Source organism: Brienomyrus brachyistius, chromosome 2, assembly GCF_023856365.1.
Source record: "Brienomyrus brachyistius isolate T26 chromosome 2, BBRACH_0.4, whole genome shotgun sequence".
Lineage (NCBI taxonomy): Eukaryota > Metazoa > Chordata > Actinopteri > Osteoglossiformes > Mormyridae > Brienomyrus > Brienomyrus brachyistius.
The window spans coordinates 17,116,506-17,129,526 of record NC_064534.1 but is presented as its reverse complement, the minus strand read 5'-3'; the positions used below and the strand labels follow the sequence as shown (position 1 = coordinate 17,129,526).

At 39.8% G+C, this 13,021-nt stretch overlaps 1 protein-coding gene across 6 annotated transcripts in view; it reads left to right on the top strand.

Moving 5' to 3' along the window:
• The first annotated feature begins 7,195 nt into the window (after positions 1-7,195).
• cacna1ba (calcium channel, voltage-dependent, N type, alpha 1B subunit, a) overlaps positions 7,196-13,021 on the top strand; it is a 140,595-nt gene continuing 134,769 nt past the window's right edge. For all 6 annotated transcript variants that reach the window (XR_007387185.1, XM_049001113.1, XM_049001114.1 and 3 more), the window contains exons 1-2: positions 7,196-8,211; positions 11,711-11,816. Coding sequence is in view for 5 of the 6 variants with exons in the window: in XM_049001113.1 (XP_048857070.1) it covers positions 7,952-8,211; positions 11,711-11,816 (366 nt within the window). In the remaining variant the exon portion in view is untranslated. The remainder of the gene's footprint in view (positions 8,212-11,710; positions 11,817-13,021) is intronic.

The following is a 13,021-nucleotide window of genomic DNA, read 5'->3' as shown; positions in this document are numbered from 1 at the left end:
CAGGGTGATTTCCTTATCCTCACTCTGTGACCGACATTTTTAGCAAGACAGGTTTGGCTGCCTGGCTGGTGGGTGAGCTTGGCATTTAGTGATGGGCGAATGAAGTTTCATGAACTGTTGGCTGTATGTGGTATTAAATGTCATGTTTCAGGTTATATGCATCCCATTGGGCTAATTATGTAAATAAATCCTATGCTGGTTCTCCACCCCCTCTTCACCCTATAAAACAACTGAATATTTTGCTTGTGTATTTGAGGTTAACTACCCCTTAGTATGGGTATTGCCACAAATAATTTTACCAAGCAGCCGATGACCCATGTCGATGATCCCTTACAGCTTCATTTAGGCATGTGGTTCCTTTCCTTTTCACTCAGGTATGTTCTTCACTTTAAATCCCTGATATATACACACACAAACAGTCAGGACCATAAATATTTGGACAGAGACAAAGTTTTTAAATTTTTACGTTCTGTACATCACCACAATGCTTTTTAAATGAAACAAGTCAGGTGCAGCTGAAGTGCAGACTTTCACCTTTAATTCAGGGGGTAGAACAAAAACATTGAGTAAAAATGTGGGGAAACTAAAGTAATTTTTCTACAAAATCCCCTCCTTTCAGGGCCTCATAAGTAATTGGACAAACGAATATAACTGCAAATAAAATGTTCAATTCTAATACATAGTTAACCCTTTGCAGACAATGACTGCCTGAAATGTTGAACTCATGGACATGACCAGACTCTGCCAGGCCTTTACTGCAGCAGCTTTCAGTTGCTGTTTGTTTGAGGGTCTTTCTGTCTGTAGTTTAGTCTTTAGCAATGGGGTTGAGATCAGATAACTGAATTCGAGAATATTCCACTTCTTTGCTTTAATAGTCCTGGGTTGCTTTTGCTGTGTGTTTTGGGTCATTGTCCATCTGTATTATGAAATCAATTTGGCTGCATTTGGCTGGATCTGAGCAGACATGATGTCTCTGAAAACCTCAGCATTCATTCGGCTGCTTCCATCTTGTGTCACATCAAGAAACACTAAAGACCCAGTGCCACTGGCAGCCGTGCATGCCCAGGCCATCACACTGCCTCCACCATGTGTTACAGATGATGCAGTGTTCTTTGGATCATAAGCTGTTCCAGCCCTTCTCCATACTTATTTCTTTCCATCATTCTGATACTGGTTGATCTTTGTTTCATCTGTCCAAAGAATGCTGTTCCAGAACCGTCCTAGCTTTTTTTAGATGTAATGTGTGTATGTATGTATGTAATGTGTGTGTGTAATATATATATCCACACACAATTTTGAAATTTTCTATAACATTACATGCTGATTGTAAAATGGTTTGCAATACATATAGGGAGCCTTTAGGGGGAGTAGATGCACCATTTAAAAGTGTCAGGTTTTGGTAATAAGACTAGTGTTTTGAGTGCCTGTTCATGATTGAACTATTCATTGTTGTATATTTTTATAAAGCTTCCGAAGTGTGTTTTGGGATTCTTGACAAAAGAGGTCCTTGAGAATTTAATGCAAGTTTGGTGCCCAGTTTGAACACCAAGCAAAATGCCAGCTGCAGTGACAGACCTTCAGCTATCGCATGCCGACTATATAGTTACATTGAAAGTCAAACGCCGCACCTGTTTATATAGCAGTTTAGCCTATTTGACGTAGCGTAGGTGGCTTCAGAGATGCCATGACATGAAACAATTACAGTTTTTATAGCATAATCACTGAAAACAGTAGCTTAACAACCTTTAAAATAAACAAATAACCCCCCCCCCCAGCAAGTAGAGGAAAGGAAACAATCTCCCAATGCAGGTCCAGGGAATAAGAAAAAAAGAGAGTGGGCCTTTGAGGTCAAAGGTCAGTGGGCTGCCTAATCCCCGGTGCATGCTATCATCCCGAATCAGGCACTCTGCAGATATTGGCAGGTGGCTGCATGGAGTACTGCACCAGCAGGATGCAGTTGCTGGGTTTGTTAATATTTAAGTATTGACGCCTAGGGGTTTCCTTTTGCTGTGGCCGGCAGAGCTCATATTTTCAATATGCCTTATAGCCAGGGACGGATTACGGACCGGGCCAGCGGGGCCGCTGCCCAGGGGCCCTTGGGGTGCAGGGGGCCCGTGGGGCCCCTAGCCCAAAACAATTTGCAACGCTTATCAACAATGTATTTTCGTTTGTCTATTTTAGAGGGCCTACATTCTTTGATCCTCTGCCTACAAGGGCCCCTGACCCTATAGGGAGGGCGTTTGGCTGCCAAGGGCCCTTGAATTGTGGTGGTTGTGGTGGTGGTGGTGGGGGGGCCCTCGCGAACGTTTTGCCCAGGGGCCCACACAACCCATAATCCGTCCCTGCTTATAGCTGTATGACTTACGGCCTTTCATTTATTGTAAAGTTCCTATTAGTTTTAATGTTGTTTTTTGTGTGACTTGTTACCCTATGATTTATTTTATTAGCTCTTCTGTGAGTGGTACGTTTCTCTTAGTGTTGGTTTATCTGGAGGAGAGACAAACATTTACGTATTTAGCAGACTTTCTCCCATCTAAAGCTGCGTAAATTTGAGGAAGCTCCTGGAGCAGCTGGGGTTAAGGGCTTCGCTTAAGGGCACAACAGGGACGAACCCTTCCTGCCAACCCGGGACCTGAACCAACAATCATCCAATCCCAGGCATAGTGTCCTGACCCACTGAGTCACAAACTACCCCATAAACAGCACCTGTTTCAGAAATGTGAAGACCCCTTTGATCATTTTTATGATGACAATGTCAAACCAGAACAGAAGGGATGGCTAACAAAACAAGCTTCTTTTTTAAGACTTGGCATTACCTGAAGCTAATTATAAACGTAAACCAAAGGGATCGCGATTGTTTATTCCTAAGCTTTTGATTACTTGTGGGAGTGGTGGTCATCTTCCACGCACTAGGAGTTACCAGGAAATCTGAGAATGCTGTGCCTTCCAGCTTGCACATGGTAATGAGCTCCGCTGAGTAAATTGAGTTTTTTATTTATGTTAGAGAAATTCCATCTTAAACTTCTGCAGAAGGCAAAGGGAGGACATGGAAAGTGCTGTATTGTATCTCTGAGTCGTGCCGCTCTCTGCAGCATATCTAATTTGTTGTCGTGGTCTGTTCTCCCTGAAAGTGCAGTACACTGCAATACTCTGCTCTGCTACCAATCTATGAATGTATTAATGTTCTTGTAATAGTACTATATTAAAAATGCTTCTCAGCTGTTAAAAACATATATTGGGAAGGAAGATAATGGGAGTGTTCAATTGTTGCTTGAATAATGTGACCTCTCGTTTAAATTGGAAATAAGGAGCTGATTCCAGCATTTCAGTTTTATCTTAATTTAGATGTGATCACACTCTTGTCTTCCATGACCAGATACTCAAACTGCAGGCATTGCTGTGTATATTAATGTAGATAAACACGGGAATAAGAGTGGTTATCATTTTCACTGTCTATAGTCTAAAGAGAATAGAGTGGATCCTGACACGCGCAGATCTCCATATTTGATCACTTACGATGAAGATTGATCACAACCAGATGTCTGCAAGTTTTGAAAATGGTTCTGCTAAATGAGGAGGAACTCGCTGGAGGCCACAGTAAGACAGGCTGTATGGTCAAAATCAAAAAGCCCATATCACAGGTCTAGCAGCAAAGACCAAGTTTTCTAGAAATTGTATCACAGTTCATGCTCACTAAAGTATGAAATATTGGTTCTATATAGTGCTGTCGTTGGCATCACCTTTTGGTTCTATCCAAAATCAAAGCGAGTGATTTTGCAGACAATACAGTCATTGACTGATGATGTTTTAAATTGCAGGTCTGATTTGTTAGTGTATCTCTAAAAGGTAAAGGAACAGCATCAGTAACAGACCTCAGTCCATCAGTCCACACTGTCAGGTGTAGCCGTAAGAGGATGTATACTGTAGTATTATATGGCTGAATATATTTTTAGTCCGATCGCTGAATGATTAATAACCATAAATGAGGACAATTATTGCGAAATTTAGCAGTCAGCTAGTATAGATCAGAATAACGAGCAGAGTCAGAATGATCATTGAATATGACGCGGTTATTGTAGTGCCTGTGTAGACTAACAACATGAAAGTGCGGAGTCCACTTTGATTCTCCCTCTAACCTGGCCAAGCGACGAGAAGACGGAAGGAAGCTTCCTGAAAAGTTTACATTTATAGGTTGTGGTTTTGGATCCCAGGGTATGTTTTGGTTAATTGCATCTTTTAAACATTTTAAATTAACTCTAGACTTAAAGTGCAGTAATCTGTAGCTCTGAGTCAAAGGTAAGATTTAGTTCTTCATATTATTTAATTAACTTGTCCAGTTGTGTCCCAAAGAACAAAAGTTTAATTTTTTTTCAAAGTAATCTGGTTAGGCGGTTTGGACTCCTAACAGCAAGTCCAACTTTGATTTATGGGATAGTTGGTTATTTACTAGATGTTGTTTACTTTAAGGTCCTTTCATATGAAGTGACACTCAACTGGTTGGTGGTTTACATTCAGGCAGCTATTTTTTTTTGCCATTCTCGGGAGCTAATTATCTTTTATTAATAATTATGAAGGAAGCAGTCCCTCCTTTTAAAAGCAGACTCACACAAGATTAATTTTTGATGGATTGATGAATATCAAAGTACAGAGATAGCAGTCCTTGGCTTTGGGGAAACATAGTTTTCTCCTACTGATTTTATAAAGAATGCATGTCGATTTTTTTCCATAAGTGTCCCTAACTACTCTGGTCTGAGTTTTTTCTCCCCTCATGCCGAATGATTTGATGTCCAGTCAAACTTTCCGTCTTGCTAAAATCAGGGGCCCTTCCTTACAAGCAAACTACTTCTCTCATTTTAATTGTTGACTAAATCCAGTATGCTTTGAAAGCTGATGTCAAATAAGATGGTGGAATAATTAATCTATAGCTTTAGTAGGTATACAGCAAGAACACCTGAAAACTGCAAAAGACCTTTTTGAATATGGAGTTTGACTTGTATTATATGACCTGTTTCACACGTATGTGGTTTTTTTCTGTACTTCATCCCTGCTCTTTCTGAATGACTTCTGATACGTTATCCTCACTAGCGTCTCGTATCTCTCGTTCAGTTAAGGTGAATGATTATGCTGCAAATACAACAGTATTAGTGAAGCCGAACACTCCCGTTATCTTTGTGGGAGATACTTGTAATAAAGCTCATACCTACCTTTATTCAGTGGTGGAAAGTTCAGGTCCAGAACCAGTTGAGTACTGTGTGACTCTGACTATTAATACTCAGTTGGATGGTTGAAACAAAATCTTGGTCTGGATTTTTACTTTCTGGATCTGGATCCCGACTATCCACCTCTTCTTTTATTTCTATATGTTCTGCATTGCCTTTCTATTGGAATAATCCATAGGTCTGCTCGTTGCCAAAGTCCTCTTTTCATCGTGTCAGATAAGCTGGAGATGATATGGCGTTGGAGAACCGGCGGAGATGCAGAAACCACGCCTGGTGAGAATAGACCTTCGTTTGTGCTACGTGGCTCATAGACTGTGCGGAACATTTAAGATCCTCCAGTTACTCCGCTTTGCAGCTCTCCAGGGTTTCCCTCTTAAAGCTGTAGTCTGTGCATGAGTCATTGTTTCAAAGAGCTATGAGTGAAAGTGTGAATTGATTGACTGGAGGAGGGGGAGGTCGGCTACTTTGCAGAGATGCAGCCATCTACTCTGTTTTTTTCCGTGCCATCTTAGCTTCAGTATTGTTTAGGGTGACCTGCCCCATGTGGTACAGGGAGCAGTATGACAGTGTGTGTCTTTGGAGTGGCAGAGACATGGTGGGAATCAGGGGATCTGGGACTGAGATTTTAATGAAGGTGTGTTGCCTGGTTGTTTGATTGCAGGCTTTATGACTCTGCATTGGGGCTCTGCATGGAAAGCTGAGTGACTGTGTGTCTCCAGGCAAGACTGCATTGGACACTGTCCCTGACAATGCTCACCAGGGGTGGGGCACTTAGAACCACCCAAAGGACAGCTGCTGACTTTATAGAAGCACGAATTCGTTCGCATTTCTCTAATAGGTTGAGCCTTTGGATCTTTAGTGAAATAGCTGCCACCTCTGATCTTCTAGACTTCTAAGATAATTGTACTTCGATCTGTCAATTAAATTTTTTATCTTTGCACTCCAGACCCAATAAGATACTTGTTCCACATACTTCCCAAACTGTGCTGACATGTTACTGATATCAATGGTAGATAATAGTTTTAAAATACCCTTAACCTCCCTTTTAATTTAAAAAAAAAAGGAATAAATGGCATTAACACTCTAACATCAAAGGTATAGCATTGCACTGAACGCCCTTCTGTGTAATCTCAATCATATTTAATGAATTTTAAATTAAATACAAATCCGCTATCATCCACATTAGCAAAAATATCAGCCTTAGTATTGAAATACACACACTAATTAAACAAGGCTTTAAAAATCGATATTTGAAATTATTTCCAGTGTTTCATGGATATGCAAACATTTTTGTGTTGAAAATAAACACAACATCGGGCCATTGGTCTTGGGTTGAATCTGTGAGCATCTCCCAAAAAACACGACCTATTATGTTGAGACAAAGTGCATCCAAATGTGGATAATAATCCATAAAATTATGAAATATTTTTCAGATGAATATTCTTGTTATATAGCGGTATGCAATGAGTAAAAATGGGAAAGCATGACTTCGGAAAAGCAATGCTGTACCAAAAGGAACGATTTATTGTTTTGAACAGAGGTAGTTAAATGTACTACCTTAAATCAGCCTGAGATGTTTCATTACATTATAATCTATCTCACAAATTACAAAAAGCAGACTGTCATCGTACAATACACCTTTCTGAAATTGTTTTAACCCGTTCATTCCAGCCAAATGCATCCTCGAATATTATTAGCGTACTGTATAGTAGAAGCAAAACCTACTGCCTGAGAACAGAGGAAGTGAAAGATTCATACATTTTACACGTTTAGAAAATTTTACACACATATATGTGTGTGTGTGTGTGTGTGTGTGTGTGTGAGAGAGAGAGAGAGAGAAAGAGAGAGAGAGAGAGAGAGAGAGAGACACACAGAGTGTGTGTGTTTGTGCAGAGCAAGACATAAGGATATACGGAAACTAATGAGAATCGGTGTAACCCGCGAATATGCGGCTTTATGAAACTTGCTATAAATTAAATAGTTTGTCGCTTTAGTCTGCTACTGAATATTCTGTAGCGGCACAGGTGGTGCTACTGATAGGTTCCTTTCGGTCACGTGTGTTTATTAATAAGGAGCTGAGACGGTAGAAATAGGTTACATTATACGCTGAAAGCTAATGATCAAGTAAAACGGGGAAGTGGCAATAGTGGGATTTTCTGTTCCTTGATTTTAATTATGTGGAAGCGAACGGAATGGATAAAAGAAAATCCTGAGTCATCATCATATTCACTTCGGATAAAGCGAAAAAAAGAAAAAACACAGGAGAAGATCACATCTGGAGTCTTTGTCCAGTTCGTTTTATTTTAATTTTCTGGTGGGTTGTATGTTGGTTGTGAAATCGAATCGTCTTTATTTATTCTTTTTTTTAATGTTTGCTCGATATTTTTTTGAATATTCGGTATTTTATTTCCTCAAGCCAAAATGAACAGTTATTTCATTTGTATTTTGAAGTGCACCTTGCACGGATTGTGCGACACCGGAATTTAACTTTCTCTTTTTCTGCTTATACTTGGAAGACTGAACAAAGGAAGGCAGCCGAGAGTGGGAATTTACCGGCCAGAACAAAAAGGAAAACTGTAAAATATATTTACCAATATTTCTATGTTTGTTGAACAGACTCCAAACAGATGCAAACTCTAAACTAGGATAACAGCTTGTGTTGTGATGCTTGTCCTCTCTGTCGTATCTGATGTCAAATTGGATTTTTTCTCTCGGATCTGTACGTTTCTAGAATGGCTCGCTTCGGAGACGATCTACCTACCCGCTATGGAGGCGGTAGTCCAGCGAGTGCAGGGAGAGGGGCAAGCCGGCAGGGAGGCCCCCCGGGTGGCCAAAGGATGTACAAACAATCGATGGCTCAAAGAGCCAGGACAATGGCCATATACAATCCTATTCCCGTCAAACAAAACTGCTTTACCGTCAATCGCTCTCTTTTCATCTTTAGTGAAGATAACATTATTCGGAAATATGCTAAGAAAATAACCGAATGGCCATATCCTTTACAGTGGTTTGAGAACAGCAACCGTGATCTGATTGATCTTAATGATTATGTGTAATTATAGTTCGTATTTACTTACTACATATACTTACGGCACTGCTAAGTTGCATCACCATTAACCAGCCTTTAAAGTGTTCATGCTTACACCGTAAGTTACACGTGACGCATATTGTATCCTCAGCAAAAGCGAAATATTCAGCTGTTTTGACAAGTTTATTTTCCACTACTGCCAGCGTCCAGGCGAAACATCACGGGGAAGTAAATAACAGATAGTAAAATCTAGTTGAAAATAATGATCCTTTATTACTGTGGAAGCTTCCCTTGAATGAACAAGCGTTGCGCCGCACAGTATGAGAGATCCACCGCTGTAGCTCCGTGTATAGGGACATTTATGGGTATAAGCTGCATTGGACAGGATGGGTAGGGTTTTTTCCTTTCTGCACTCCTATAATAGTGGGAAGACTTGGCTGCGTCAGTGGACTTTGAGAAATATGCATACATTGCAATACTGTTTCATTACATTAACGGAATACACAGCTCGAGTTCCCGAGTATATAGTTGCAGTATCAGACGGAGTACGGTCTGGTCTATCATGCTTCCTTGTTGTCGCATCCCCGGGGAAGCCGCTGTTTTCTTTTCATATCAAATCACCGCCGTATCGATCCCCTCAGTATGGAGCAGCAGGTCTCCGGTCGCTCCTAGCAACCGGCTACGTTTTTACATGGAGCATCGGCCCTCGGGTCTCTGGGGCCGCCTAAAAGGACGCCCAGTGTAAAAGGATGGCAGACTCGTAGGATAGTAGCGTCGTGGTAAAAGCTTGCAGCAGCATTAGACATTTTCCGCCTCCGTGCACATGGGGGGAAAACACATCATAACAGTAAAGATTCTATTGCGCTTGAATACTGAGCTTTACAGCATTGAAGTATTTAGCAGACAATAAACAAACGAACAAAATAATAATAACAAACGAAAATCGTCGTGGTTTTTTTAAAAGTAGGTCTACGTATTCTATAACACGGTGGATTACTGTTAAATCTTGCGTTCTGTATTATTTCCAACTTCTGAACTATACAAGCCTATATGCTGCTTATCGTGACTGCTGTCCTGTGACAGCTGTTTTCTTAGGACAACCTGGAAATGAATATTCAACGAGTCAACACGGAGCTAAATCCATCCCTGAAACTTCATTTTTTTCTACTACTTTCCAAAATCTACCATGGCAATATATGAAATGAAGCGTAAAAGTAGATTTGAATTCCAAGCGTGTGATTGTATGATGTTATAGGGGAGTTCCGTTGCGCTGTCCCCACCCGAGTTGCCTGCAGCGAGAGCCCCTCTCCAGGGTCCTGAACTCACCCACACGCAAAGTCCTGCTCCGGACTAAACGCTGAGACCCGCTTCGAATAAACACAAGCAGACAGCGGGGTTTCTCGTGTCGCTGTCAGGGCAAAGTCGGTTGCGTTTCTTATACCATCAAATAAGAGACATTTATTCGAAGCTAATATGAGACATGAACTCACAAGAAGCTAAGTGGACAAAGAGCTTAGCTTTAGCGTAGCTTTCAGGAGGATGTAGGAAATTATGGAGTATTTATTGTCCTTTAAAATATACAAATAAAATATTGCAGGTAATTTTCATATATATATCATATTATATATATATATATATATATATATATATATATATATATATATATATATATCTATTATCAATTAATACTTTTCTTAGTCGCTTTGATATGGATAAAATTTTCGTATATGTTTAAACTGAATAACCAGTTAGGAATGTTTATTTTTTGGATACTGGATCAAAGTTTGCCATCTCATTATCATTTACAGAGATCTTTTTGCAAGAGGTAGGAAACTTCTATAAGTCAGAAGAGCAATATGTAACAACATTCCATGCCAGAAGAGATGTGAGAAGTCACCTTTGAGTTCACAGCCAGTCACGACCCAAACACTTCTGTTCCATCTGGATTATCTGTAACAGCCATAAAATACTGAGTTATGTGGAACACTGTTTGGCTGGAATATGGGTAACACAAACCTGTCTCTAACATTAGGTGTGCCTGAAATCTGCTTCTGCTCTACAGAATTTTTCCATAACCAGTTTAGAGAGAGAGTTGAGATGAAATGAATTTTATTTCCGATTCAATGAAGGGATCCAATGTGGGAGGCCTTAGGTGTTTGTGGGGCAGCAGAGGAAACCCGCTGTGGTGTTTGTGGAGATTATGGTGAATCCAATACGGGCCTGTGAAGTCCTGGATATGTAGCTTGAACTTTGATGTTGTAGATGCCAACTATTTATATTTCATTTTAAGTGACGTGTAGTATTTTTTTCTAGTCAACCCTTTTCCAACCACAGATCTAAGAAACTTTGTTATGTCACCGACATGCACATGCTACACTATTCTACAATAATAGCTTCCAGAAGCGTCGTAAATATTTTGTAGTCTAAATCAGGTTTATTCATTTTTATGGTCATACCACTGTTTTAGCTGCTGTGATTTTACGAGTAATTACTGCGCATGTTTTGGTTTGAGCTGTCGGGTGTTTTCAATTGGTTCCTTACCTGAACCAATAAGAGCAGCTCGCAGTTTTTATCCATTGTTTACACGGATGTTTTGCTTGATAGATGTTTGACGTCCAGTTGTCAGAGTTTTATTTATTTATTTATTTATTTATTTATTTATTTAATTATTTATTACAATATTATTGTTCCATGTTTGGGCTAACTATTTGCCTTATGTGCAGTTTGTGTCTAAGAATAATTATGAAATCAGTGCAAGTAGAAACATAAATGGCCTGCTTCTCTTTTTATGTTTAGCACAGAAGTGGGATGCTCTTGAAATTTGTCGAAAGCTTTTTTTTTTTTCATTGGTAAAATAAGCAAAAATGGACTTATTTACCAGACTTAGAAGTCTAAACAGAGAAGAGACTGGCCTAGGTTACCCAGGAAACATTTTCACTTGAAAGGGATTTCTAGAGAACAAATTTGGCAAAGAGAATTAGGAATTGTGTCCAGCCAGACACCTGTTTGATGCCTGTCTGTTTCCACATTTAGCTCATATTCAGCATCCCTGTGTGGGATGAGAATCATCTCCTCAGTAATGTAGAGCCTCCTGAGACCCCTGAGAAGGTCTCTATAAACAACACAATGGCCTAATTACACACAATGCAACAGAGAGTGAACCAGAAAGCATATCTTACAGGTGATATTTGGCGTTGCGGTTTGATATTTGCACTTAGCCTTTCAGATTACTGATATGCTTTTTCTAGCTTTCTCGGACTATTACCACATACCAGATATATTTGTGGTTCCAGTGGTATTTTTAACTATTTAGCTTTAATTAAAATTGAGGTCTCGAAGCAGAGCCCAGCTTCAAAATATGATCAATTGCTTTTCTTACCCTCTTCTAATTGTTTAGGTGAGACATTCCTGGAACATCGGTGGTTCTGCAAATGTTCCTTAAAATTTTCCTTGACTTGCATACTCCATTTGAATACATGATCTTAGCGACAATTATAGCAAACTGCATCGTCTTGGCTTTGGAGCAACATCTGCCTGCCTGTGACAAGACCCCCATGTCAGAGCGACTGGTGAGTGAATGAGCCACCTGTGACCCTATACTGTCCATTATAATGCATTATGAAGGAATCTATAGTGCATTATAGATGGGAGATTCATTGAACATTCATAATGCATAATAAAATGGCTATAATGTGTTATGCCCTTTTGTAAATAGTTATAGCCGTGAGTAAAATACTTCATGAATGCATTATAATGCATCATGAAGGTATTTCTAATGCGTTATGATGATTGCTTTAATTAAAGTGTTACCTAAAGGTTACCCACTGTTTACAATTTGCATCCATGCGCTTTAGAGGTTGTACTGTGTGCCCGCAAGAGAGAAGTAGCTCAGTGTGTGTTGATGACCGGCTCGTGCGAAGTTCAGATGATGCTGTTTCGAGATCTAAGGGAGGTGACTACTGCACGATAATCAGGTCCTAGTTGGGAATCTAAAAGGAAACATAGATGTTATAGATGTCTGTTTCGTAATATTTTAGCCAAGCAGTTATGTAATGTCACTGGGGAGCCCCGACCTGCTTCTCTGACAGCTGGAGGTCTCTCACCAGCTCAGCCTTGTAAGTCAACCGGCATTACACACATTGAGTGTGGTTAGCCCCCCCGCCAAATTCACAACTCTCAGAACTAGCAATTGCATTGTGCTGTTGATTGGTGTTACTAGGACAGTAAATGCCTGTGGTATGTTTAGCCCAGTCTAGAGCAGATTATTCAGCACATTATGACCAGGGCCTTTAAAGACGAGGTGTCAACACTGCTGGGGATATTATAGCCGCTCAGCTACCTTATTGATTGTCTGTGACAAATGAGCTTAATTTGACATTATGATGTGACTTTATAATATTATTGTATTCCTTCTTGTTATTTAATATTAGGTTGCTGGAAGAGGGTCCGGCCATTAATATACTATATTACATAAAAAATGTAAAAAAAACTATTCAAATATCCCTTTAGCTGGAAAAGGGAGAACTCTCATTGCTTATTGTGTCTAGTGAGCATTTTCAGGTTGTGGCTGTTTTAACGTTCCGGCGTTCCAGACTTAAAATAGACCTGAGTGATTTCAAGAAAACCATTAACATTTTACAGGAATGCATAATTTATAAAAGTAGACTCAGAATCTCCAGCTACATTAATTGATTATTAGGTAAAGGACAGGAATAACATAAAGATCATTTTAACATCACATGTAATGAAATTCTATTGTATATTTTCCTTATGA